The sequence below is a fragment of the Phytophthora parasitica genome, assembly GCF_000247585.1.
Source record: "Phytophthora parasitica INRA-310 unplaced genomic scaffold supercont2.12, whole genome shotgun sequence".
NCBI classification, from domain to species: Eukaryota; Oomycota; class Peronosporomycetes; order Peronosporales; family Peronosporaceae; genus Phytophthora; species Phytophthora nicotianae.
The window spans coordinates 478,469-501,926 of NW_008648998.1; the positions used below are offsets into that span (position 1 = coordinate 478,469).

Here is a 23,458-nt window from a genome sequence, read left to right on the forward strand (position 1 = left end):
AGTTCTGGCACGGCCTTAGCAATGAGCGTCAATGGTCCAGGCCAGAAGGCTTTGCCCAGGCATTCGAAAGCCTGTTGGCCGGTCGGTGTCATGTCCACGAGCTTTACGGCGTCCTCCAGAGCGGGGACGTGTACGATCAGTGGGTCTGTGAGAGGCCGCGCCTTGGCTTCAAAAATGGCCAGAACAGCCTCCGGATTGAGTGCGTTGGCGCCCAGACCGTAGACGGTCTCAGTAGGGAAAGATACGAGCTGTCCAAGTCGCAATTGCTGCGCCGCGAAGGCGAAACCTTCAGCGTCCGGTTTGAGGAGACGCGCCATGGTGGATTGGAGGCGATTGCGAGCGCTACAGAGCGAGATGACACGTCGCGAGTGGTGTGAACGGGAGATGAACGTCTTGGCTTGAAGGTGGTGCAAGTTGCAGCGACTGGAGAGCTGCCGCTGCCGATATATAAAGCGATGAGCGAGCCGTACGGACGATGCAGAGAGCACAACGATGTCAACGCGTGCCTTTGGTGGCTGAAAGTAGGGTACAGTGTACCGACGATGGAATCAGGATCTGATTCCGATGAAATGATCACTTCAACCAAATGCAGCCATTCCAATGGATCCCTACATTGTCGTATGGCTCGCTTTGAGCCGCAACGCCACAAGTTGGGTGTCGTATGGCAGCATGTGCGCGAAAGAGCATGGTAAACTCGATAACCTGTTGTGTTCCTCTCCCTCTTCGTTTCCGCGACATAACTCGCTCCACTAAAATCAGCATCTTCAGCTCATTCTCATTTCCACTTTCTAGTGCACAAGCCTCCATTTCAACACTTGTCCATCAACAATGAAGTTCTTCCAGGTCCTCGTCATCGCCGCCCTCGCCGTTGCCGGCGTCTCCGGACAGACCACCACAGCTGCCACTGGTACGACTGGCACCACAGGCGCCAATACCCCGGCAGTGACTCCCGCTACTGGAGCCACCGGTGTCGCCTCCTCCACTAGCGCCACTGCTGCACCCGACGCTAGCACCACTACAGCTGCATCCAACACTGGCGCAACCACGGCTGCCTCTGGAACCGGCGGTACTGCCTCCACCGTCGGCACGACTGGCAGCACTACGACCGACACGTCGGTGGGCGCTTCGAGCTCGACTGGCTCGGTGGACGCGGGTAGCTCAACCACACCGACGACGGACTCGTCTTCGGATCCTTCGACCACTGCGTCGTCGACCACGGGTGACTCGAGCTCTACGGCGGCTTCTGCTTCGGCCAGTGCTTCGGGATCGAGCGGTGCGTCTCAGATCACCATGGGCGCGGCTGCTGCTACCGTCCTGGCCGTCGGCGCCTACTTCCTGTAAGCAGTCTCACTCGTATTCCGTCGCTTGTGAAGCGGTGTGATGTAGATTAATGCACAGAAAAACAAATACGCTTTTTCTATTGAATCGTCGAGTTGACAACTTCAACCATTTTATACTTTCCAGCATGGCTACATTATTGTTTGAAACATAAATGTTTGACTCCCAGTCACGGCTGATGAGCTCTCGTCTACAGAATGAGGGCATGGAATGCGAATCTGTAAAAGTCAAAGCTTTAAAACAGACCGCCTCATGACGTGGAATACATGTCATGATGCTCGTGTTGAAATTCTCGTCTTCGCACGGTGACACGGCTTGCTAAGGTTTTTGATTCGATGCAGCCAATTTGCTTTGCAGTGCACGACATTGCTGCTGTCTTATTCGATCCTACTCTCTCTCGCCAATCAACAGCTAAAAATCGTTTTTGTCGACAATTCTGTCGAAATGACCTCAAAGGATACAGACATCCGGTTCCGAGCTGACTCGGATGAATACATCACGTGCAAGCTTACTAAGCTTCGCCTCATGAATTACTGATTCGTCGCTGGCAAGGAACGGCAAGCTTTACAAAGGCGTGCTTTGCTCCAGGAATTCAGCTAGTCGACCCTGGACGAGCAGGAGGAAAAGTCCAAGCACTTGACGCCGGCGCTTGCATCAGAATCGCAACCAAGCACTGGACCCTGCTTGGCAATGCCATTGATCTTGTTGCATCGAGGCTGCATAGCCAGCGTCAGGCCCTAGCGCATCCCCAGCGGTTGCACCCTCCATGGCGAAATCGCAGAAACCCATCCTCTGCATTCCATTCTTGCAAGCTTGATCAAGCTCGTTCCTATTAGATACCAACCTTACCCAACGGATACAAGACATGTATTGCCCAGAACGAGCTCGCGACGTTAGAAGATTTAATTGTACCGGTACAAATTGATCTTGCATCGCGTGGGGATGACGACCCCCTCAAACTTTGCGCTGCAAAACGTTCTTGCAGTCTGGAATTTTAATTTACATGTACGGGATCCAATCTTGCACCGGAACCGTACGTCTGTTCACGCCATACAAAGATTAAGCGTAAGAAACGTCGACCAACTTCAGCTTTGTACAGTTTGCCCATCTTCTCGTCTACAGGTTTGTCTCTTGTGTATCAAATCACAAAGAGCCTGCACCACCATTCACCAATCCGGTGTCCGGCATGGCACCGCGTCACCTGGTGAGACTTTCGATGCACATGGACACCTCGGTCTATGACCAGCAAAATGGAGCCGGCGCCGCCGACTTAACCTATCGCAGCAGGTCAAGCGGGCCAGTCAGCGTTCCCCACACGTGCTTGCGTCCGTGCTGATTGGCAAGCCTTCATGACTGGAGCAGGTCAAGTGGTTCGTGGCACATCCGGGAGATTAATGTGTCGTGAGCCTTTTTGCATTGCAGCCACGTCCACTTCTCGTTTTGCTCCGGTCAAACCGCAGCTCTCCCTTTTACACAAGAGTCGAGACCGTCAGACGTTTAACACCATGGCGTTCTTCACGTCCGAGGACCTCAAGATCTCCTTCAACTTCTTCTGTACCGTGTACGGCATCGGTACACTTGGCTTGCCGTCCAACTTTGCCCGTTCGGGTATCACACTCGCCGTGATCGCGCTGCTTTTCATGGGGTTTGCCAACATTTGCTCGTGCGTCGCCATCTCGCGCGTCATGCTGGCCGCCCCCAAGACGGTCAAGACGTATGGTGACGTCGGGGAGTGGTGCTGCGGCAAGATCGGCCGCTACCTCGTGCTCTTCGTCCAGTTCGGCGTGTGCTGCTTGGTGCCGACCGCTTTCCTGGTGCTCGGCGGTATCCTGCTCGACGGTATCTCCCCCGACGCCTTCGACCAGCAGTACTGGAGCATCATCATGGCTGCTATGTTAATGCCCGTCATCCTAACGCCGACCCTCAAGGAAGGTGCTGCCGCCGCCTTTGCCGGCTGCCTCGGCACACTTCTTGCCGACGCTATCGCTCTCGGTGTACTGGCGCACGGTATCGGTTCCGACCACCCGTCCGTCATCACCCCCGACTTCGATTTCGGCCAGGTTGCCAGCTCGTTTGGCAACCTGGCGCTGGCCTACTCCGCCGCCGTGCTGGTCCCCGCTCTCCAACGCGAACACTCGCAGCCCGAACGTATGCCGCGCGTGGTTGCTACCACTATGGCGTTCACGGCCTGCCTGTTCCTCATCATCGGCGTGACGGCGTACTCCTTCGTGGGCTGCCAGATCCCCGGTAACCTTCTGTTCGCTATTGGCGGCACGGCCCTCGACCTGAACGCCAACCGCGGTGCTGTTGTGCTTGCTTACATGTTCATGCAGCTGCACATCACCATCGCTATGTCCGTGATCCTGAACCCCGTGCTCTACATCGCTGAGCGCGGCATTCTGGGCATGCACAAGCGTCCAGTGCTCCCTCGTGTGGACGAGGAATCCCCGGCGTTCGAAGTTATCAACACGCCGTCGCAGCCGAAGGACCACGTCGGCGGCCCGTCTGTCACGTCGCTAGCCGACGCCGAATACGATCTGACCCCCGACGCTCTGATCGAGGAGTACCACAACAGTGGCCCCCTCGTGACGGCCAAGTATATGACGCTCCGTGTTGTCATCGTCGTGATCCTCCTCATCATCGCCATTATCTTCAAGGACCACTTCGTCGACTTCACGGATTTCGTCGGTGCTTGGGCTGTGTCCATGGCCTGCATCATCCTGCCGATCTTCTTCTACCTTAAGGTGTTCTGGAACCGCACGCCTTGGTACGAGAAGGCCATCGGCGCCTTCATTATCGTCGTCTGTGCTGGCCTTGGCGGCTATGTGACGTACACGACGGGCAAGAACCTGTTCCTCGACATCGTGAGCGACAAGACCTTCCAGTACTGCCCCGCAGGCTACGACATGGTCGTGTACACGAATGAGACTTTCTACGGCAACAACTAGAGCTTCCACGGTTAGCATATTGCGCATCTTGAGTGATGAAGCGCTGTTATGCCAACGCATAGCACCGCAGAGTCACTCTGGTGTCAAGCTAGCCCTGGCAATATGCTCTTGTATCAGCTAATAAACGTATGATTCTATTGAACTTATTATGCGATTCAGCCTTTCAAGCAAACATGCACTTTACTGTTGAATGGTAACGAAATTGTAACTAAGCTCAGATGACTGAGGTGTATCGTTGACTCATCACCGGTGGCACTTAGTGAATGACAAACCAACCACGTCGAAGTTTCGGTGTTGCTGAACACGTGAGCAATATGTGAGTCGGATCTGGAATTACGAAGTGCCAGGCTCACGGTTTTCACGACATTCCTCACAGTCAATTGGCAATCGTGCTTAGTGCCGCAACTTGAGCAGCTTCAGTTCGATAATACAGGTTGAGGGTTCTCGGCATGCTCGTCGACGTAGAGCAGTACACGAGAAGATAGTTGTTTTGCAACCTGTCGCGAACACCCGTTGGTTTATATGACAAGCTGTCACGGCGGCGAGAATGCATTGGTAATTTCTAAAGTTGAGCCCGTGCATAAATACCCCTGTAGGTCCCAACTTTGGAGCCGCATACCCACAATGCAAGCTACACTTCCGTCACCTAAGATTGCAAGCGGAATAGCTCTAGCTAACTGTAGCTAGACATTCGCCAAGCCTGGATCCTCTCGCCTGACCAAAGTCCGAGGCCGCAGTGTGCGACGCGCGCTACAAGCCCCGTCTCTTTTGGGATGAGAGACGGATCTGTGGACGAAAAGGGGGATGAGTGACGATGCACCGGCACAGAGGTGACTCGATCCTCGACCAAACATTGCGCCGCGTCACAAGCGGAGCCTTCCACGACTCCCGCGTCTATGAAGACTTGAGTATCGCACGCAGCATGGAGGCGGCGTCCAGCGTCTCTGCGAATCGGCTGAACGAAAGCTGCCAGCTCACAAACCAGTCAGCGACCGCGCAGGCTCGTTCAGTCTCCACTGATACGTTCAGTCTCCGCTGATTGGAAGCGCACACTCACCGATGCAAGACGCCCACCTCTGTTCGTGTATGTTCTCACTGCCGGTGCTTGGACCCGAGAGGTGAGCCTGGCAGACCGTTCATTTCCCGTTTCTCTCCTTTGAAGACAAGCCCCCCTCCAGCCTCTGGACGGCGGTTTAGTATCTTCCATCATGCCGTTCTTCACACTCGAGGACTTCAAGATCGCCTTCAGCTTCTTCTGTACCGTGTACGGTATCGGAACACTGGGTTTACCGGCCAATTTCGCTCGTTCAGGTGCACCGATCGCGACGGTGGCGCTGCTGTTCATGGGTTTCGCCAATGTCTGCTCTTGCGTTGCCATCTCCAGAGTGTGCCTTGCAGCACCCAAGCACCTTAAAACCTACGGCGACGTCGGTGAATGGTGCTGCGGCAAGATCGGACGCTACCTCGTGCTGCTCGCGCAGTTCGGCGTGTGTCTCCTGGTGCCGTGCGCCTACCTCGTACTGGGCGGCATCCTACTGGACGGTATCTCTCCAGGTGCGTTCGACCAGCAATACTGGAGCATCATCATGGCCGCCATGTTGCTGCCGGTTATCGTGACGCCGACGCTCAAGGAAGGAGCGTACGCCGCCTTTGCTGGCTGCATGGGCACGGTACTCGCTGACGCGATCGCTATCGCCGTGCTGGCCGTGGGTATCGGCAACGACCACCCCTCCGTGCCCCGTCCGGACATCAAGTTCAGTGAGGCCGCATCATCGTTCGGCAACCTGGCTCTGGCCTACTCCGCCGCCGTGCTGGTCCCCGCTCTCCAACGCGAACACTCCCAGCCGGAGCGTATGCCTCGCGTTGTCGCCTCTACCATGATCTTCGCCGCGTGCTGCTTCCTGATCATCGGCGAGACGTCGTACTCGTACGTGGGATGCCAGATCCCCGGTAACCTGCTGTTCGCCATCAACGGCCCAGCTTTGGATCTAGACGCGAGCCGCGGTGCTGTTGTGCTTGCCTACATGTTCATGCAACTGCACATTACCATCGCCATGTCCGTCATCTTGAACCCCGTGCTGTACATTCTCGAACGCGGCGTGCTGGGCATGCACAAACGCCCTCTTGTTCTTCCTGTGGACGAGGAATCTCCCGCATTTAACGTTATCAACACTCCCCACAACAGTCTGGGCGAGAAGGAGGGCACGCCTATTGTCAACGGCCGTCCGTCGATCACGTCTATGGCTGATGCCGAACACGACCTGACCCCGGAAGCTCTTCTGAATGAATACCATAACAGCGGCCCCATAGTGATCGCAAAGTACGTGACGCTGCGCATCTGCGTTGTGGTGATTCTGCTTATCCTCGCCATCATTTTCAAGGACCATTTCATGGATTTCTCGGACTTTGTCGGCGCCTGGGCGGTGTCTCTCGCGTGTATCATCCTACCGATCTTCTTCTACCTCAAGGTGTTCTGGAATACCACACCGTGGTACGAGAAGGCTATCGGCACGTTCATTATTGTTGTGTGTGCTGGACTCGGCGGCTACGTGACGTACACGACCGGCCACGACCTGTTCCTCGACATTGTGAGTGACAAGACGTTCCCCTACTGCCCGGACGAGTACTCGGAGGTCGTGTACACCAACACTTCCTACTACGGCAACAACTAGACGCCCATGGCTGCTCCAACCAAAGGGAGAGATGCTGTTATGCATAAGCAATAGCACCGTAACTCCCTCGTGGTGGCAAAGCTGGCCTTGACCGTCTTGTTTGTCGCTATTAAAGTTGAAGCTCCTCATAGTTAAGTAGGTAAATAAAAGGAATGATCTATTGCAAAAAAGACTTTCCAGATCTGAAATGCTGTCGATCAGCCATTTACGCGTTCTTGACGTGTTCATTTACCCAACCGACCCGCAAATTTTTTGAGCGATACTTGTCAGAATTTTGCGTCCGTATGGAACGTAACTTGCCGAGTACCTGCAGAACGTCGAGTGATTAGTAGAAGTAAACGAGTATGTAGCTATTAGTGATAAGAGTCCTACCAGACTGCAGCGGCACACTGGATGAGCACTAGTAGCAGCACCACCAGACCAAGTCGTGGCGCCTGAAAGGGTAATTAACAGCAACAAAAATCTAGTTAGCATCAAAAATACCTTTTAAAACAACAATATACGTACGGCGAGGGCAACCGTGAACACCACAGCAATCATCACCAGATAGATGATGGTCGCAATGCGTCTCACGGGCTTAAACATGAGCTTCAGCTGCTGCTTCGGACCCACAAGGAACCCCGAACTAATTATCATCGCCACTATCAGCAACATCCCCACTTCAAGCTGCAATGAATAAACCCGTATCTTACCCGCACAGTGAGATGATATTGCCCAAACTGTATGTTATGCCGAACTTTGTGCCATTATCGGAGCCCGCGATCAAGGCAAATGTCGACTGACAAGAGCAACAAAATACGTTTAGTCCCCGTCATTTTCAGACTGCAAGAGTGATTGCCATTACCCCGAAGCTCACGATGTACCCGAGCACGAAGCAGGACGCGAAGCCGATCAGTCTCTGCTTCTTTGTCAGACTCGGACATGTGGGCGTCACCCCCGGAGTGAGCGCGTCGTCGGACGCTGGGGCCTCCGTCTTGGTCGCGCTCTTCTTGTCGCCCGCCACACTTGCCAACTTCTTGCTGGCATCGCTCGCAGCGCCCGCCACTTTGTCGCCGGCGCCGCTGATCACCAACTTAATTTGGTCCATTGCGATTTTCCTCAAGTGAAGGAGATAACGGACGGCTGCTTGAAAATCAAGTTTTGGATGTAGCCAACGGTCATGTATTTTTTTTTTTTTTTTTTACATTACTCTACAATTTGCATGACCACGGCGGGGAAACTTACAGGAAGTAGGCGCCGACGGCCAGGACGGTAGCAGCAGCCGCGCCCATGGTGATCTGAGACGCACCGCTCGATCCCGAAGCACTGGCCGAAGCAGAAGCCGCCGTAGAGCTCGAGTCACCCGTGGTCGACGACGCAGTGGTCGAAGGATCCGAAGATGAGTCCGTCGTCGGTGTGGTTGAGCTACCCGCGTCCACCGAGCCAGTCGAGCTCGACGCGCCCACCGACGTGTCGGTCGTAGCGCTGCCAGTCGTGCCGACGGTGGAGGCAGTACCGCCGGTTCCAGAGGCAGCCGTGGTTGCGCCAGAGTTGGATGCAGCTGTAGTGGTGCTAGCGTCGGGTGCAGCAGTGGCGCTAGTGGAGGAGGCGACACCGGTGGCTCCAGTAGCGGGAGTCACTGCCGGGGTATTGGCGCCTGTGGTGCCAGTCGTACCAGCGGCAGCTGTAGTGGTCTGTCCGGAGACGCCGGCAACGGCGAGGGCGGCGATGACGAGAACCTGGAAGAACTTCATTGTTGATGGACAAGTGTTGAAATGGAGACTTGTGCACTAGAAAGTGGAAATGAGAATGAACGAGTTGCCAGTAAGTTGAGCAAATTGTGTCATCGAGGGAGAGACATTCCTCAGAATCCGCAGCTTTCTCGCTGGTTTGCTATGTGCCCACCAATTGTGGCTTCCCAGTGTCAACCTACTGGTGCCTATTCTACAGACAAAGCACCAACTGCTACTGACGTGTGACAACAACTTGCGGGTATATTCACATGGTTTTATCCGTTTAATACCAGACATTTGAGTCTAGACCCACCGTCTCAAGCTTGGCCATGGCGGTCACGGTCTTGGCGGTCATCGTCGCCTTCTGCCAGTGGGTGACACTGGGGATCACATTCTTGCGAGGCGTCGACGATCTGGTGACGCGGTCGCTGACGCCAGCTCCACCTTCCGATTGCAACACGCGCTTGACAAATTGCGCACTGTTGTCGTCCGGGAAGCCCGTAACGTGCGGGAAGTTGATGAGGTATCCGTCATTCACGTTGAAGTGGGTCATGTAAAATATGAGTTGCCTCTCATGGTCACGTTTAATTCCCGTAGTGACCGCTTTGAGCTCAAGGATCACAGGTTTGTCCAGCTTCAAGTAAAGATCCACACGGCGAGAAGCGATGCGTTGCCCTTTATACTCGATAGGAATCTCCACCTCGGAGAAGACCATCACTCCTCGATCTTTGAGTTCTCGAGCTAGAGCTCGTTGGTACGTGGCCTCGAGGTTGTAAGGACCGAGAACACGGAAAACTTCATTGCAAATGGCTGGTAGTTCCTCTTCCAGTTGACTGGAGCTTGTGATCCTGGGTAGGTCTTTAGAGTTGGGGTCTTTTGGCTCTCCGAAAGAGATTTTGTGCAGATTCTCCGTGATCTCTGTGATAGCGTCGCGGGTTTTGGTCTCAGTGTCTTCCTGCTCGTGCTCTTGTTGGTTGTTGCCCCGATCATGCGATGGGGATGCCTCCCTTGGAACGGCTTTATCTTGCGTGTGTGCTTTGCTTCGGGTGTTCATAACGACGTGATATCTTTTAATGTGAAATGCAATCTTTCAGCGACTGCTGACAAGATCGATGGGTTCAAAAAGTGAAGATAATGTTGGTAACTTGAACTTTGGAGCGAAAAAACGTTTATATTCTAAATATATGTTGGCTGCCTAATCTAGTAGCGGTGTGAGCGGATCGACCCGCCGAAGAAGCAGCCGTCACGTTTTCACTATATCACGATAAGATACTTAGTAGTTGAGCGACCAATAATTGTTTTAGTACTGAAATACAAAAAAATTAAGAGTAGCTTTGGTTTATAATAACTCACCTCGTTGAGAATAGAACAATGTTCGCGAATCACCATTCGCACGCATTAAGATGATTAAACAAATTACTTTACGCCATTTTTACAGTCTTCCCAGCCTAAAGTGGAGCATCCTAGTTGCGGCCCCGCGCTATTTTCGGTCCCAGTTTATTTATATAAAAGATTAAATGAATTGTAAAGAGCCACTAGTCGGAATTTAGAGGATGTCTATTTTGTAATATTCGAAATTATGGCTATTTTTGACCTATTCTTCCCAGACAATTAGCTCTCGGTTCAAATCGGGTCTGGTGTTTTCAGGTCCGTCACAAAAAAAGGAGTGTTGGGACTCGCATCCAGAATAAGACCAAAACAATGTTAAATAAGTTCGAATCAATAACCTATTGCACAGCTCAGCCTTATTGACCGCTGAAGCTGCCCATGTCTTGCGGTACTTAAGTGCTTGCAACTCATATCTAGTTGCTGTAAGACCACATGATATAGATCTAGTGCCGTTGTATAATTGACACTGAGTAGCTCAGCGCGTTTTACATTTTTTTCAATAATGTTGACCCTGTTGAAGATGCTGTGCTACCCTTTGTTGTCAATGTTATTTGAATGGTAAGTAGAACAAGCGTAAGACAGAGCAACGACACCCCGTTACGTTGGCATGGGGCTATGAATCACATAGTTTTGAATACAATAACATGCTATGGTTTTAGGGGCTCAAAATGAAATACAAAAATGCACTGGTATTTTAGAAAAAAAATTATTCCGTTGTTTCGGGGAGTCAATCGCAGTCCGGCGTATCTTATTTTTATTTTTTTTATTAGTATTCTGGATAATATTTTTTTATGCGATTTGCAACTGTTAAATTAAACGCAGATGAATTGGCGCCTAATATTCTAATCTTAAAAAAAGACACGGATTTTTGCTAAATTTAAAGTATCTGGTTGGAGGTAGGGGTATCAACAAAAGCTTAGAGCTCTTCCTGTAGTATCTACTCGTCCGGCAGTTTTTCACGACCATATTCTGTAATAGCTTTTGTCTAGTCTAAGAGACGTCTTCACCTTGACTCAATCTCGCGTTGTAGACACCATCGTACGCTTCATCGGTGCTGAAGTATCCTTGCACAGCGTCAATTGGTGCCGTAAGATTAAAATCAGGCATTTCATCGATGCAAGACCGGTCCAAACGCTCTAGATCGCCGTTATTACTGACATATGATACCAGCAGTTCCATACCGCAGCTTAGAGTGGAGCCATCGCTACCCTTAAACGGAGTGGACTGTATGATGTCATGGGTCGCGTAGTCGAACGTGACAAGCTCTTTGTTTGAGCCGTCAAGAGCATCCAACAAATACTCGGCGTATTTGGATGGCGTCTCCGGATCCAATTTACCACTCAAGAGCAACACGCTGGCTTGGGTCGGTATGGCAGCACTCTTGTTCCAGTACTGGTCACGCTCGTAAACAATTCCTTCACCTTTATAGAGACCGAGATTTAACTCGTCGCATGCTGGAGATTTCTCTTTCGAGAAAGCACAGTATAACGAAGTATATGGATAAATCCCATCGGCAATTCCAGCATTCGTAAAACGCAATTCCAACTCGGAGGTCGACGGCGTGGGCATCTCCCACATTTCGGAGAATATGATGAGATAGTACAACAGTGTCGATTGAAAGGCGTCCTCCTGACTTGAACTGGAAGATAATGTGGATATGCCTACCAGAAAAGGGCTTAGGACGTCCACATCGTTGGCATCGCAGCGGTTCAATCTATATACTAGAGGCGGAATAAACGTTCTCGCTTCATCCTTCAAAACGTGCCTAGAAGCGATCGGAGAGCAACTGATGGTGAAGTGTCAGTCGAGTTGCTCAGTAAAGTAGCGCACGGTGAGCTGAGGTCGTTATCCAGTGTCGCCATCACATTTTGGAGCGTCGCAGAAAGTTTGGTTGACTGGAAATGTTCGTTGCACGTCTTGTCCTGAGTACACAACTCCATGAAATGCTCGCCCACTTCCCCGAAATCAGTGTCCCACGTTGAGTAGTACATGAACTTGTTACCTGGTGCCCCTGACGAAGTTGCAATGCTGTCCAAAACATATCCCACAACACTTGGCGGGTTCAAGTGCATCAAACGTTCCACCACCACAGTTCCGTAGCTCACACCATAGACGATCGAACTCGCGCCATTCGAAAACTTGGAGATATATGTCGATATGTCAGTAGCAGCGCTTGTCGTGGAAAACGATGCGAGATCCCCATACTTCATCCGCAGATCCTTCGCACAGCTCGGAACTTCGGCCGGGTCAATGTCACGGCCTAGCTTAGAACCCGTCGTTGTGGTTTGAGCAGTAACACAGTCAAACAACGTGCTGCGTCCAGTGCCGCGGTGGTCCATCGTATACACGTTGACCGTTCCTTCTAGTTGAGTATGGAGCTCCACCATGTCGGCCTCAACTAAAAGTAGAACGATAACATCGTTAATCCCGCAAATCAGGTTATCAATCATTCTACATGGTACATGTTACGTACGCGCAGTGGAGGGATAACCAGGGCCACCTTGAAGCAGCCAAACATTGTTAGCCGTCTTCGTATCACCCGCCGTGGCTGGAATCCGCTTAACGAAAATATCAACAGTAGGCTCGGCAAACGCGGATAGCTCGCAGATGCCAGGGTAGCACAATGGGGCGGTGTAGATAGCACACTCTGCATCTCCACCTTGACCACTTGAATCTCCTGCGTTCGAAAAAGTGAACTCATAGCAAGAGTACCACCCGTTGAGCGAGTGGTTTAAAGATCCGTTCGATATTGCCGAGGAATGCCTGAGGATACCGATCGTGAACGTTGTCAATATGCTGTAAAGGCGCATGGTTTACCTTCGCATTAGTCACTTGAACGTACTGAAAACCCAAGAAATTGAAAAATGAGTTTGAGTGCTGCCTGGGCTCACCAATGACTCGGTGCTGCGTCTTGACGACACTAAACTTGGAAGTTAATTGCGCTCGCTTGTTCGCTCACCGCGGTACAGAGGACTAGAGATCAGTAAATAGATGTAGTTAGTAATTCTTAGTATATATCCAGCTCTGCTTTCTAGTATTTGTCCTCGTGACTAATCACATCTCAGGATAACAGACGGTTATGCTACAAGTCTCTATAAAAATGCGCTCTCAAGTGCATTGGCTATTTTAAATTGCCTGTACACGTACTCTGTTAGTAAGTAATGGCTTGAAGATGTGAACATCTGTAGCAGGAGCAGCGATGTTGTTCCACGATCACCTTGTGAGCACTTTCAGTGACGTATATGTTATGTGCGTCGATCACCTGTATCATTTCGATCATTCTCATCTTTTTTTCGCAATTTCATAGTGTTTTGAGGAACCTCAACCTTTGAACAATGTCCTCATAGACCATCTTGAAGTTTGAATGGGAAAGCTTGTCATTAAATTGAACGAGATTCCTTGTAGTAGTAACTGCCAAAGGACAGTATCCATTGAAGACCCGCAATGACAAAATGGTGAGGCCAAATCGTCTTGGGGTGGATTTAGTTGTGCAGCTGGGTCGCTTCGCCGTGATCCTTGTTGAGCTAAACGGTCTAATTCTTACTGCTAATGAAGCCAAGAATCTACATATCCGTGCCATGGATACTGTTCTGATAAGTCGGTTGTTCCTGTGCATCCTACGCTGATGAGTCAGCGTGGTGCTTAGGCGGGCATCGACGAAATGCTGCTGTGATTACTGCTGCTTGGTGAGCTTTGTCCGCCGTTGGCTACATGAAGTGTCAGCCCGCTGATGACTAATGCGTTTGGTGTTCAACCGCCAGGCTGCTAGTTGAACAATTGTTGATCGATTTGAATGGTGAACCAGAGCGGAAGGATGTCTTGGCATTCAAAGCTATTTATTATGACAAAATTTGCTTTTTGAAATCCCTATAAAGGAGTTTACTCTAACTTTGATAGGCTTTGGCGTGAAGTGCGACCGACGTGAACGTAGTTGATCACAAACTTTAATAGCACCACACATGTATATTTCGTACATCTGGATCTTTCATTAGATTTTATCTTTGCTCTCTCTACGCGCGCCCGTTCCAGCACTTGTAGAGGGTCATCATCAAGTAGTGCTGCGAGGGAGCTACCTGCAGGAATAGCAACACCCACTCTTTTTTGCATAAGGATACGTGGATAAAGACCCATAGCACGCATTTTATATGTTGCTCACGTACTTTCACCTCAAGTCACGAAACTGTTTAATGTACGCTGATTAGTCACGGGGAATGAATTCGGATGCATACACTGGTGTGTATATATGTGTTGAACGCAATACAGATAGCGACGGAGAAATCCGCATACCATCTAATACTTTCAAATATTGGAGTTTATGCACGCACATCATTACGGTACAGTATGGTATCGTATGTGCTTTAATTGATATTTTATTTTGTTCATTATGCTCTCCTGTACTGTAGGTTTTCAGGCAACTCTGTTTTATATATTTTTCGGATTCTGTCTGTATCATAACTGCTTACAAACGTTACAATTAAGGCAAAATGGCACGGAGTAGAGTTAAATTGATCGACTTGCTTGGGTGACTTCATAGCAGCCACCTGAATCTGAAGAACTTCACTATAAGACATTTTATTTTATTCGTCGATACGGCACCATAGCACCGCCAAGTTGTTCCTCATGAACTCCTAAATATTGGGTCTGATAGTACTCAGAAAAGCTCTGATCATCGGTATACATTTTTCCCCTTTTTGCATCGTTTTATAACACGGATAGGCTTTATTATCCGAGCATATCCTATCATATACGGTAAGTATCGTGCAGTTGATATCAATACAACGGGTTATGAGAAGAAGATATCGCTCCAGCTTAATTTGCAGTTTGTGGAGGATAGTGAACGGTTCCCATAGCGTCGTCAACAGCCTTACCGTCCGTCATCAACAATCTTCTTACGTGTAGAGCTTACTGTATCACTTCGCAAACTTCTCAAGTCTAACGATGCGCTTCATCTAAGCCGTGTTCTTGGCTATCAGCTGCCTGTGGGTGGTAATTGCCTCTACTTCGAACGCAGAGGCACACTTGCGTAAAACTGACCAGATCGCCAGCACCGGGGAGAAATTTCTTAGAACTGACACGGTAGCGGCTGAAAAGGAAGAGAGGGGACCCATCGATGTCATAAAACATATATTCACAGCGACGACGGTGTCCGAGAAAAAGCTCACTCGCTGGAAGACAGAGCGAAAAACCGTCTTGGACATTTTCAGCCGGCTGAAACTCGACAAAGCAGGAGACAAACTACTGGAAAGTCCAAGGTTTCAATCGTGGATAAAGTACGTGGAGCTCTCTACCTCAGATTCTGCAAGTAAGACCAAGGCGATAATACACGCACTAAGGTATCACTATGGCAACAGCGATTTAGCTGCTATGCTCCAAGCTGCAGAGAATATACCAAGCACGAAACACATTGCCAGTGAATTGCAGGCGGACCTGTTCAAGACTTGGCTGAATGAGAGGTATACTCCTGACTCAATCGTCAGCGGATTCGGGTCCTTCCGGCTAAGGGATAACCCGTCACTACTGAATGTTGTGATGGTCTACATGAAGGATTTCAACAAAGAGTATCCAGAGAAGGCAACGACTTTACTTCCTCTACTTAGAAACAATCATTTCGACGACAGAGATCTGACAAACTTGATGGAGACGGCCTCGAAAAGCCCAGCCACTGAAGATATTGCGAAGGTGTTGCAGACAGAACGATTACAGAGTTGGATTGCCGAAATGAAACCGCCTTCAGCCGTCTTTCTACTGCTTAATATGGAGAGGACAGACGGGTTTGTAGACCCTAACACTCTAGCCAGTTTCAAATTCAAAGAGTTTGCCAAGTACGCTGAAATGTTCAACAAGAAGAACCCCACAAAAACTGAATCGTTGATGTCACAGCTAGTATTCCACTACGGGAATTGGCACTTGCGAAATATGATTGTGGTCGGTCTGAGAGATCCGAGTACGGCGACAATAGCAGCAAAGCTGGAGGCTATGCAGTTTGATCACTGCCTGATGAATCACTATCCCCCAGACGAAGTCTTCAAGGCAGTGATATCTAATCATCCTGGAGAAAACATCTTTAACGTCCCAGTGTTCAAAATTTGGATCAAATACCTGGACGATTACAGCGCCACACGCCCCGAAATGGACAAATACACGTTGATTACGATCCTACGAAATAGGTTCTCGGATTTCAAATTGAAACAAATGGTTAAAGAAGCTATCGAAAATCCGAGCACTGTCGATATTGCGAGGCGAGTGAATGCTCAATTGCGCCATTATACAGGATACACGGGGTAAACCTGTGGAAACAGTGTGTAACTCTCAGTGTTACTCGACTTCAAAACCATTCCGCTTTGCCAGACACGTGTACTTCAATTTCTTGCTTTTTTCAGCTCATTTTTCGTCGGGATCACTAATGGACATGACGAATACGATGCAGTTTGGTTAGCGAGTGAGAATACATATTTGAATTTCAGTGTTCGATCAAGATGTACAGGAGATTCTGCTGCGTGTTCTGTACCACTAGATAATCCAGACCAAGAATCAACGACCGGTTTTGCTAAAGCAGTCCGAGTCTCTCCAGCTTGTCATACATAGTAAGGCAATCGAGTGTAAATCCAGGCATTGAGTCGAACTGGATTAGAGATAACGAGTCAAAGTATGGTATATATTCGTCTGCGCTCGTCAGTCGTCGACAAAAATTAAATAATGACCGCCGGCATACACGGTGGGTAGCTCGAACTCTTGCTCTCAGCTGACAAACTAGCCCACATCCTGTCATCTATAGAGGCAAAACCCGGGACCAGCTGTTGGTGATACTCAGCCGCACTTGAAGATGAACTACAATTAAACCGGTAGCCCAACAAACCCGAGCTTACAAAAGCTTCACACTTCGGGTGATATCTCTGCCAATTGATGGCTTGAGCACAAGCCTCCATGTTTTGTACGTTCCAAACTGGAGGTTTCGCGATTTCTTGAACCTTAAGAATAGAGAAATCGTACTCCAACAAGAATCGCTGCTCTTTCACTTGGTTCAGATCTCAGGTGGCGTAACATTATACTTCCCGGGGGTAGCTGGGATGTGAACTCCATTCGGTAATACAATGTCGTATTTTTCCATTGGCTCTCTCACTAGTAATTGCAGAACAAAGTTCCTTCCCAAATTCACGAACGACTTAAAAAGAACAAAACCTGAACACTCGTCACGGCTTTAATTTGCAGAAATATGTCCGCATATTGGATACCAATTGGTTCAAATGAATATCGCAAACATATTCAGAGAATGCTTACGTTTCAGCGAAATATTTAGTCGAGTTCCATCACACTGTTGGCTCGCATATGGAAAAAGATACGTTTTAGTGCCTAATTCTGTGATTTTTACGGAGAAGACCAATCGGTTTGTTGTTTGTGTTAATAGTCTAATAAAGTGAAATGTCTACGAGCCTACTGTTGTGGCAGTCAGCCACTGTAGCGGCGTACTACTTCGATGGATTTTGCGCAAGTTTGGCCAGAACCGTGTACATTCTGGCCGTGCGTATACTGTATGTATGCGCAAAGCTGCACGATTTTATATTTTTGGTCCGGAAAGGTTTAACGTTTAGTTTTACTCAACCATCGGTGGAGATGCTCTAAAATAACAACGCGGCTTTGTTTCGTAACTACAGCAAGTAATGCATCATGCTAATTTGTCGTTTGTTCGTTTCAATTATTTTCTTATATCACGGAAGCCTCCCAATATGACTTAGATCCTGCTGAACGGTCACTCATTCTCGACCGACAGCGCCAGCGGAGAAAGCAACAACGATATCGGAAGAAACTTAAAGATAAAGCAGTTTCCTGTGAGGATGAAAGTGGCTGTTCGGATTCGCATGAAGGTCAAACGACTGGCAAACACCAGGCTATCCCTCCCACTTTAGGGGTTAACCCACCCGCCAGCACACCATAACATATTATTTGAGTGATGTATGCTACTATAATGCCTACAAATTTCTTTACATTTGCGCAATTATTAATGGACGAATGAAGAGTGGCACCGAAAAAGATCATGCACGTTTTCCCTCGAAGTACGACCCCGGCCTCTTCTAACATCTCCGCGCATTAGTTTTTTAAGTCACCTCGTTGTGTACTCCAACGAGTGCCCGTATTAATTTGCTCGATCAAAGGACCTGCCTCTAAAAACGAACTCTTTAATCATTAAATGTGCATCCGATTGAGGTGTTGTGAACAAAACAAAGCACGTGTAAGTGTTCGGTGTCTCCCATTAGTTCGAGTTATAGAATACGCCAATAGGAAAGACTCTTGTGTATCAGGCTGGATTACATGCATGGGAGAGCTCCGTAATCAAAAGTAGCCTTCCATCATAACGTTTTCGACGATGACTTGTTATTTAGCTGCCATAGTGCGTACAACTGGTTTAAGCGTGAGGAGCAAATGGGATGTATTTCCTTCTGAAGAAAACTAATAACATCAGTACAGAGTATGATGATCATCTGGTCTTGTAGTCATGTGGTTTTGCGTTATGACTCCGCTGACTCGTATAACGCTAGTGGTGGTGACACCACGTAATCTTCAAGACGCAGCCGTTGCCACTACCTCTCGTCCGCAACAGTGTCATTCCGAAATCGTCGTTGTCCTACACAAGCCCTCACAGTCCAATGAACGGCAATTCATTTCTTCCTCCCAACTGTTACATACTGAGTGATACCGTGGTTAGAGTAGTACCAACTCGTCGAAAACATGGCCATAAGTATCTATTCAAGGATCTCAACACTGTGCGTGCTCAGCGATCCATCCAAGCAACCCAGCCAAGCCAAAAATCTGCACACACAGATCAAGTGATTATTCAGCAGATTTCAGCGTCTTCCAATCACCCCAGCATCTTCGTACCCGCTGGTACAGCACGCACCATGCCTAGCAGAGCATCAAAGCGTTTCTCAACCGAGGCAGTCTCCCAAGAATCATGGTATGCTTTACCTGCTTCCGAACGATCGGCAATCCTCCACCGACAACGCCGACGCAGAACGCAACAACGCTACAGGAAGAAAGTCCAGAACAAAGAGGTTTGTCTCGAGGATGAGGTCGCCCAGCTTCAGGAGAACGTCAAACGACTTGAAAAGCAGCGGGATGCCATTTCTCTAAGCATTCCGACGAAAACCGCGACGTTGAATGCGGTGGTAGAGTTCTTCCGACTGTTCCGCAACGGCTTCCACCCCGTTGCCTCCGTGTCAGATCTTTGCCAGGCCTCAACATCGCTTAAGAATGATCCTGCGTATGTGCAGACGCAGTTTCTCCAGGCTATTACCGTGCACGATTTCTTGAGTAATGCCGGATACGGCGTCGAAACGGCATTAGAAGATTGGCGACTAATCTCGAAGCAACTTGAGAATCATTCAATCGAGCTGGAGAGAGTGGAGCGTGGAGTTGGAAACAGTGTTGTTGCCTACATGAACGGCGTTTTCACCGCCACTGAAACGGTGCTGCACTCGGCGTTTCCAGAGCTCAACACCGACAGCGACGGTGGAAAATGGGCAGCACTTGCTGTGAAGCTACTTGGCAAGCGACTTGTCGTGCCCAGTAGCTTCGTTTTTCGCTTCGATGACTCGAACAGCCGTATGCTGAGTGCACACTACGAGGCCGACATGCTAACACCTTTGCTTGAGTTGCTGCAAAGTCCAGGAGATGTTTCGCTCGTTCTGAATAGCCCTCTCAACGTCCACCATTGGAGTAAAGAGTAGCGTGGAAAAGTGTGGTCTGGTCACTGCATATACAACAAATATATTGTTCTTCGTTTCGATGATGCTCGTACGACATTTCGAAAAGGCATTAAATATATATATTTTGTATTTTAGGTAAGTATCGACTACAACACTTGTAGGTCCAGGTCTCCAGGGAAACAAACCACCTTGAATTCCTTGTATCACTCAATGTGGTAAATGATAAACCGTGCATTTTCCAACTCGCGCAATCAAAGCCAATTCGAAATCGAGTGTTTTCCGAGCAGTAAATCCCCTGGTACTTTCAAAATTCTATCTCGTATCCTGAAGCCAAGCTTCGTAGACTACGAATCGTAGTTCAATCATTCATACCCCGCACACACATCTATCTTTTCCTCTCTATTTAACCTGGTATGGTATTCGTTAGTGTGCTAAAAATTAATATAATACACGGTCACAAATTCCAAAGTGTTTTGTCTATTTCTCCAGGACGTGTATAACAACAGGGATTCGTTGGTGTTGCGTAAGGCTAACTCTAGCAGTAAAACCAACACTTGGTCACCCTAGTAGAAACCCAATGTGCTACTGAGAACAGTGGAGGCATCTTGAATATTTCCCAGGACCTTGATCAAAGGGGTCAACATATCAGCTTGGTAGTAAGCACTTTTAAACCGGTTATTCTCGTTATCCCAAACAAATCGGACAATGATTCGAAAGTTGAGTCGGTGACCAACAAGCTTCCAGGCAAAAGAAGGCAATTCGCTTTCTCCCCCACCATTGGCGACAATGAGAAGCGAGTTCCGCAGCATGTTTTCGGTTATGGTAGTCGAATTGTCGAAAAAGGCAACTACAGCATTGTCTGAGCCTTGCTCCAAGCGTGTTAGCAGGAGTTCTGCCTTTTCGTGCTGCTGTGAATGGAAGCTCCAATGGTACATCACCGCGTCGACACCATATCCGTTGTTAAACGCGACGTTAGGAGCCATGACCACGTGCAGAAACTTTTTCTGAACGTCGTACAGATCATTCAATGGAGTGGTGGTGCCAAGCTTATTCTCCACAGGTTCATCTACACCGTTCCGAAAAAGACGGAAAAACTCTGCCACTGCTTTCCATGGCGAGGTATTCGAGGGTACACTCGGAGGAGGATGTAGTATTGATTGGATTCGCTGCAACTCCTCTTGTAATATAGCAACGTCATTCTCCAGGGAGATCGCTTTGTAGTGATTTTTTTTTCCTGTATCGTTGTTGATTCGTTCGTCGCTGCTCTCGGAAGCGTTGAAGAGTTTTTTTCTGCGATACTAGGCTCTGTCCATGATCTGACCCCATGTTTCATCACTGAAGCTACAGGAGGAGTGGTGTAACGGGAGCTTGCTTGGCATGGTTCCACGTCCGTCGAGATGTTCTCTACTCCGTCGCATACTGAAGTCGGCCTTGTGTTCACAACGCCCATGACGGTAACAATGTTGTCGGTCAGCTAGTGGTTGTTCGGAGAGTAGAGAAGGCTGTGCTCCATCACGTTATTGAGTATATCACCAATCTCAACTAGGACGATGCAAATTGCAGAATGGTATATGTGGGATCATGATTTGGAACTTGTTTGTGGATTGCAGCTTGTGTCGACACACTATGCGTTATTGGCACCGCCTTCAGCGTGATGCGCGTCGAGATCAGCTTATCGTCCGTCATTCCACCTTGATTCTGTCGACTATTGGATGCGATACTTAAGTGTCCCATTACTTCGCTCGAGTACTTAAGTAAGGAAAAGCAGTGTGTATAAATATTGAAAAGTGGGCACATACAGTTTATCTACGACCATAATCATTCGGTCATCATGATTTGCGTTATGGATATCACACAATGCGTTATGCGAACGGCGTCCCTGGTCGTATACCGTCATCCAGGGGGAAAAGTACGAACACCAATTGACAAGATTACTGTTCCTCTTAAATGCATGCGTGAGTGACCACCGATGCATCTCCCGTGTCAGGCTTGCTGCTCATTGACCGCGCTGCTGCATTGACAGTAGTTGCCGCATGACCATTAAGAACAATTATAGGAAATGAAGACTCCACAAATCGTGTTGTACTGTACCACAATGAGGGCGAAACGACTGTATATTTCTCAGTATCTTCTTCTCCGATTGACAATAGCCCCACGGATAACAAACACACTTCTATACTGTCAAGTCAATGAACAAGCAGCCTTGGGATGCAGCTTCGTGTTGAGGTTTAATGGTTTCAACCCGTTGTAGCTAATGCCTTGTTTGTTCAAGCTCTAGAGTATGGATCATTGACTGAACATTTAAACTTAAAACCTGATCAGCTAAATGATTCTAGTTAGACTCACTGAGGAATACCCTAATATATACCAAGACTGCTGCTCAGCACAGTGGAGGCGTCTTGCATATTCCCTAAAAGGTCGAGCAACGGTGTCAGCATATCTGCTTCGTAGAAAACGCTGTCGAAGCGACTGTTCTCATAATCCCATTCAAACCGCACGATGGTCCGAATAGTAAGCCGCTGGCCAAGGAGCTTCCAAGCAAATGACGGCCATTCGCTGTTTTCACCATCTTTACCAGCACACAAGAGAGATTTGCGCAGCATACTTTCCGTGATGGTAGTAGCGTTGCTCAAATGGGCAACTACGATGCCTTCTGACCCTGGTTCCAAACGTACAAGCTGAATCTCCGTCTTCTCATGATGGAGTGAGCGGTGACTCCAATTCTTCAGTACTGCATGGATACCGTATCCGTCGTTAAACGCGATGTTAGGAGCCATAGCCGCTTGTAGAAACCTAATCTGAACGTGTTCTTTCTCTTTGGCTCTGTCTATGCCATTTTGAAAAAGGCTGAAGAACTGCGCCGCTGCTGTCCAGCGCGACGTATCTGTAGCCACAGTAGGTGGAGGGTGTAGCATTGACTCGATTCGTTGTACTTCCTTTTGTAGCTTTGCGACATCAGCTTCCAGGGAAGCTGCCCTGTGGTCGATCTTTTTTCTGTATCTCTGCTGAGTTACCCGGCGACGCTGTCGATATAGCTGAAGCGATTTTTCTGCTGTACTGAGCTCATTCCATGCCACTTTGACGACGTCATTAACCACACTCGGTTGGGTGATTTGTACAATCGATGATGAAGTTGGTTGGTGGGAGCTTGGGTGACTCGGTTGCTCAAGTGTCGAGGCATTGTCTGCTTTGTTGAATACTGAAGCTGGTCTTCTGTTCTTGGCTACCACCGCGCTAATGACGACGTCAGTCAGCAAGTGGCTGTTGGGCGGGTAGAGAAGGTTGGACGTCATCACGTTGAGTTTTTATATATGAGTGTGCGGCCTTGACTGGGTGAAAAGCAATTGCAAAATGACAAGTCGGAGGTAGTAGAATTTACCCGTAACCGGTGGAATAAACGCGAGTTGGCATATGGCAGCGCCATCATCTTCTGCGTTATATGTAATCACGTTTTGCGTGATGCGCGGGATGACCCTCGTAACGCAAACCTGTATGACCACTTGGATACATGTTTTCTGTCATGTGTCTCAGTGACGATGAGTACCGAGGTGATGCGCGCCTTTGGCGACCGAGGTAAGAATTAATGGTGAGAGAAGTATCCAAAAGATGATCCGTTTCTCATCATACCCTGGCATATCTGAATATGTGCGATCTGTAGTAGAGTCAATGAATCTATTAGAATAAATTTCCCTTCCAAA

The 23,458-nt window shown here is 48.9% G+C and overlaps 12 protein-coding genes across 13 annotated transcripts; 5 read left to right on the forward strand and 7 right to left on the reverse strand.

Moving 5' to 3' along the window:
* Positions 1 to 28: 28 nt before the first annotated feature.
* PPTG_07532 (hypothetical protein) lies at positions 29 to 317 on the reverse strand (the record flags this gene model as incomplete). The annotated part of the gene is made up of 2 exons (XM_008901809.1): positions 29 to 49; positions 108 to 317. The coding sequence occupies 2 exons, from the start codon at positions 315 to 317 to the stop codon at positions 29 to 31; spliced, it is 231 nt and encodes a 76-aa protein (XP_008900057.1).
* Positions 318 to 587: 270 nt separating this feature from the next.
* On the forward strand, positions 588 to 1,505 carry PPTG_07533 (hypothetical protein). Its single transcript, XM_008901810.1, has one exon. It carries the CDS (start codon positions 829 to 831, stop codon positions 1,339 to 1,341), a length of 513 nt encoding a protein of 170 aa, XP_008900058.1. The 5' UTR covers positions 588 to 828; the 3' UTR covers positions 1,342 to 1,505.
* Positions 1,506 to 1,787: 282 nt separating this feature from the next.
* PPTG_22129 (hypothetical protein) lies at positions 1,788 to 2,446 on the reverse strand (the record flags this gene model as incomplete). The annotated part of the gene is made up of 2 exons (XM_008902023.1): positions 1,788 to 2,054; positions 2,342 to 2,446. The coding sequence occupies 2 exons, from the start codon at positions 2,444 to 2,446 to the stop codon at positions 1,935 to 1,937; spliced, it is 225 nt and encodes a 74-aa protein (XP_008900271.1). The 3' UTR covers positions 1,788 to 1,934.
* Positions 2,447 to 2,514: 68 nt separating this feature from the next.
* Positions 2,515 to 4,434, forward strand: PPTG_07534 (hypothetical protein). The gene has a single exon (XM_008901811.1). The coding sequence runs from the start codon at positions 2,688 to 2,690 to the stop codon at positions 4,284 to 4,286; it is 1,599 nt and encodes a 532-aa protein (XP_008900059.1). The 5' UTR covers positions 2,515 to 2,687; the 3' UTR covers positions 4,287 to 4,434.
* A 596-nt stretch (positions 4,435 to 5,030) lies between these two features.
* On the forward strand, positions 5,031 to 7,166 carry PPTG_07535 (hypothetical protein). The gene has a single exon (XM_008901812.1). The coding sequence runs from the start codon at positions 5,495 to 5,497 to the stop codon at positions 6,956 to 6,958; it is 1,464 nt and encodes a 487-aa protein (XP_008900060.1). The 5' UTR covers positions 5,031 to 5,494; the 3' UTR covers positions 6,959 to 7,166.
* PPTG_07536 lies at positions 6,793 to 8,094 on the reverse strand. 2 transcript variants are annotated; one of them, XM_008901813.1, is made up of 5 exons: positions 7,803 to 8,094; positions 7,651 to 7,736; positions 7,466 to 7,583; positions 7,331 to 7,392; positions 6,793 to 7,265 (listed from the first exon to the last, which is right to left on the reverse strand). In XM_008901813.1, exons 1-5 carry the CDS (start codon positions 8,043 to 8,045, stop codon positions 7,187 to 7,189), a joined length of 588 nt encoding a protein of 195 aa, XP_008900061.1. In that variant the 5' UTR covers positions 8,046 to 8,094; the 3' UTR covers positions 6,793 to 7,186. The 2 variants fall into 2 exon arrangements, with proteins under 2 accessions (XP_008900061.1, XP_008900062.1); XM_008901814.1 differs by having other exon boundaries at positions 6,793 to 7,583.
* Positions 8,095 to 8,109: 15 nt separating this feature from the next.
* PPTG_07537 (hypothetical protein) lies at positions 8,110 to 8,747 on the reverse strand. Its single transcript, XM_008901815.1, has one exon. It carries the CDS (start codon positions 8,689 to 8,691, stop codon positions 8,179 to 8,181), a length of 513 nt encoding a protein of 170 aa, XP_008900063.1. The 5' UTR covers positions 8,692 to 8,747; the 3' UTR covers positions 8,110 to 8,178.
* A 164-nt stretch (positions 8,748 to 8,911) lies between these two features.
* On the reverse strand, positions 8,912 to 9,740 carry PPTG_07538 (hypothetical protein). The gene has a single exon (XM_008901816.1). It carries the CDS (start codon positions 9,722 to 9,724, stop codon positions 8,954 to 8,956), a length of 771 nt encoding a protein of 256 aa, XP_008900064.1. The 5' UTR covers positions 9,725 to 9,740; the 3' UTR covers positions 8,912 to 8,953.
* Positions 9,741 to 11,049: 1,309 nt separating this feature from the next.
* PPTG_07539 (hypothetical protein) lies at positions 11,050 to 12,869 on the reverse strand (the record flags this gene model as incomplete). The annotated part of the gene is made up of 3 exons (XM_008901817.1): positions 11,050 to 11,824; positions 11,890 to 12,457; positions 12,533 to 12,869. The coding sequence occupies 3 exons, from the start codon at positions 12,867 to 12,869 to the stop codon at positions 11,050 to 11,052; spliced, it is 1,680 nt and encodes a 559-aa protein (XP_008900065.1).
* Positions 12,870 to 15,423: 2,554 nt separating this feature from the next.
* PPTG_07540 (hypothetical protein) lies at positions 15,424 to 16,344 on the forward strand (the record flags this gene model as incomplete). The annotated part of the gene is made up of 1 exon (XM_008901818.1): positions 15,424 to 16,344. The coding sequence occupies one exon, from the start codon at positions 15,424 to 15,426 to the stop codon at positions 16,342 to 16,344; it is 921 nt and encodes a 306-aa protein (XP_008900066.1).
* A 2,609-nt stretch (positions 16,345 to 18,953) lies between these two features.
* PPTG_07541 (hypothetical protein) lies at positions 18,954 to 19,781 on the forward strand (the record flags this gene model as incomplete). Its single annotated transcript, XM_008901819.1, has 1 exon — positions 18,954 to 19,781. The coding sequence occupies one exon, from the start codon at positions 18,954 to 18,956 to the stop codon at positions 19,779 to 19,781; it is 828 nt and encodes a 275-aa protein (XP_008900067.1).
* A 2,278-nt stretch (positions 19,782 to 22,059) lies between these two features.
* Positions 22,060 to 23,100, reverse strand: PPTG_07542 (hypothetical protein). The gene has a single exon (XM_008901820.1). It carries the CDS (start codon positions 23,051 to 23,053, stop codon positions 22,118 to 22,120), a length of 936 nt encoding a protein of 311 aa, XP_008900068.1. The 5' UTR covers positions 23,054 to 23,100; the 3' UTR covers positions 22,060 to 22,117.
* Between the last annotated feature and the right edge of the window lie 358 nt (positions 23,101 to 23,458).

Excerpts from the sequence above, each read along its gene's own strand:
- PPTG_07538 (XM_008901816.1), bottom strand. The coding sequence starts at position 9,724 with ATGAACACCCGAAGCAAAGCACACACGCAAGATAAAGCCGTTCCAAGG.
- PPTG_07537 (XM_008901815.1), bottom strand. The coding sequence starts at position 8,691 with ATGAAGTTCTTCCAGGTTCTCGTCATCGCCGCCCTCGCCGTTGCCGGC.
- PPTG_07534 (XM_008901811.1), top strand. The coding sequence starts at position 2,688 with ATGACTGGAGCAGGTCAAGTGGTTCGTGGCACATCCGGGAGATTAATG.
- PPTG_07536 (XM_008901813.1), bottom strand. The coding sequence starts at position 8,045 with ATGGACCAAATTAAGTTGGTGATCAGCGGCGCCGGCGACAAAGTGGCG. Across the intron at positions 7,393-7,465 it reads TGTTCACGGTTGCCCTCGCC|GCGCCACGACTTGGTCTGGT; the intron begins GTACGTATATTG and ends TTACCCTTTCAG. Across the intron at positions 7,266-7,330 it reads CAGTGTGCCGCTGCAGTCTG|GTACTCGGCAAGTTACGTTC; the intron begins GTAGGACTCTTA and ends GACGTTCTGCAG.
- PPTG_07535 (XM_008901812.1), top strand. The coding sequence starts at position 5,495 with ATGCCGTTCTTCACACTCGAGGACTTCAAGATCGCCTTCAGCTTCTTC.
- PPTG_07542 (XM_008901820.1), bottom strand. The coding sequence starts at position 23,053 with ATGACGTCCAACCTTCTCTACCCGCCCAACAGCCACTTGCTGACTGAC.
- PPTG_07533 (XM_008901810.1), top strand. The coding sequence starts at position 829 with ATGAAGTTCTTCCAGGTCCTCGTCATCGCCGCCCTCGCCGTTGCCGGC.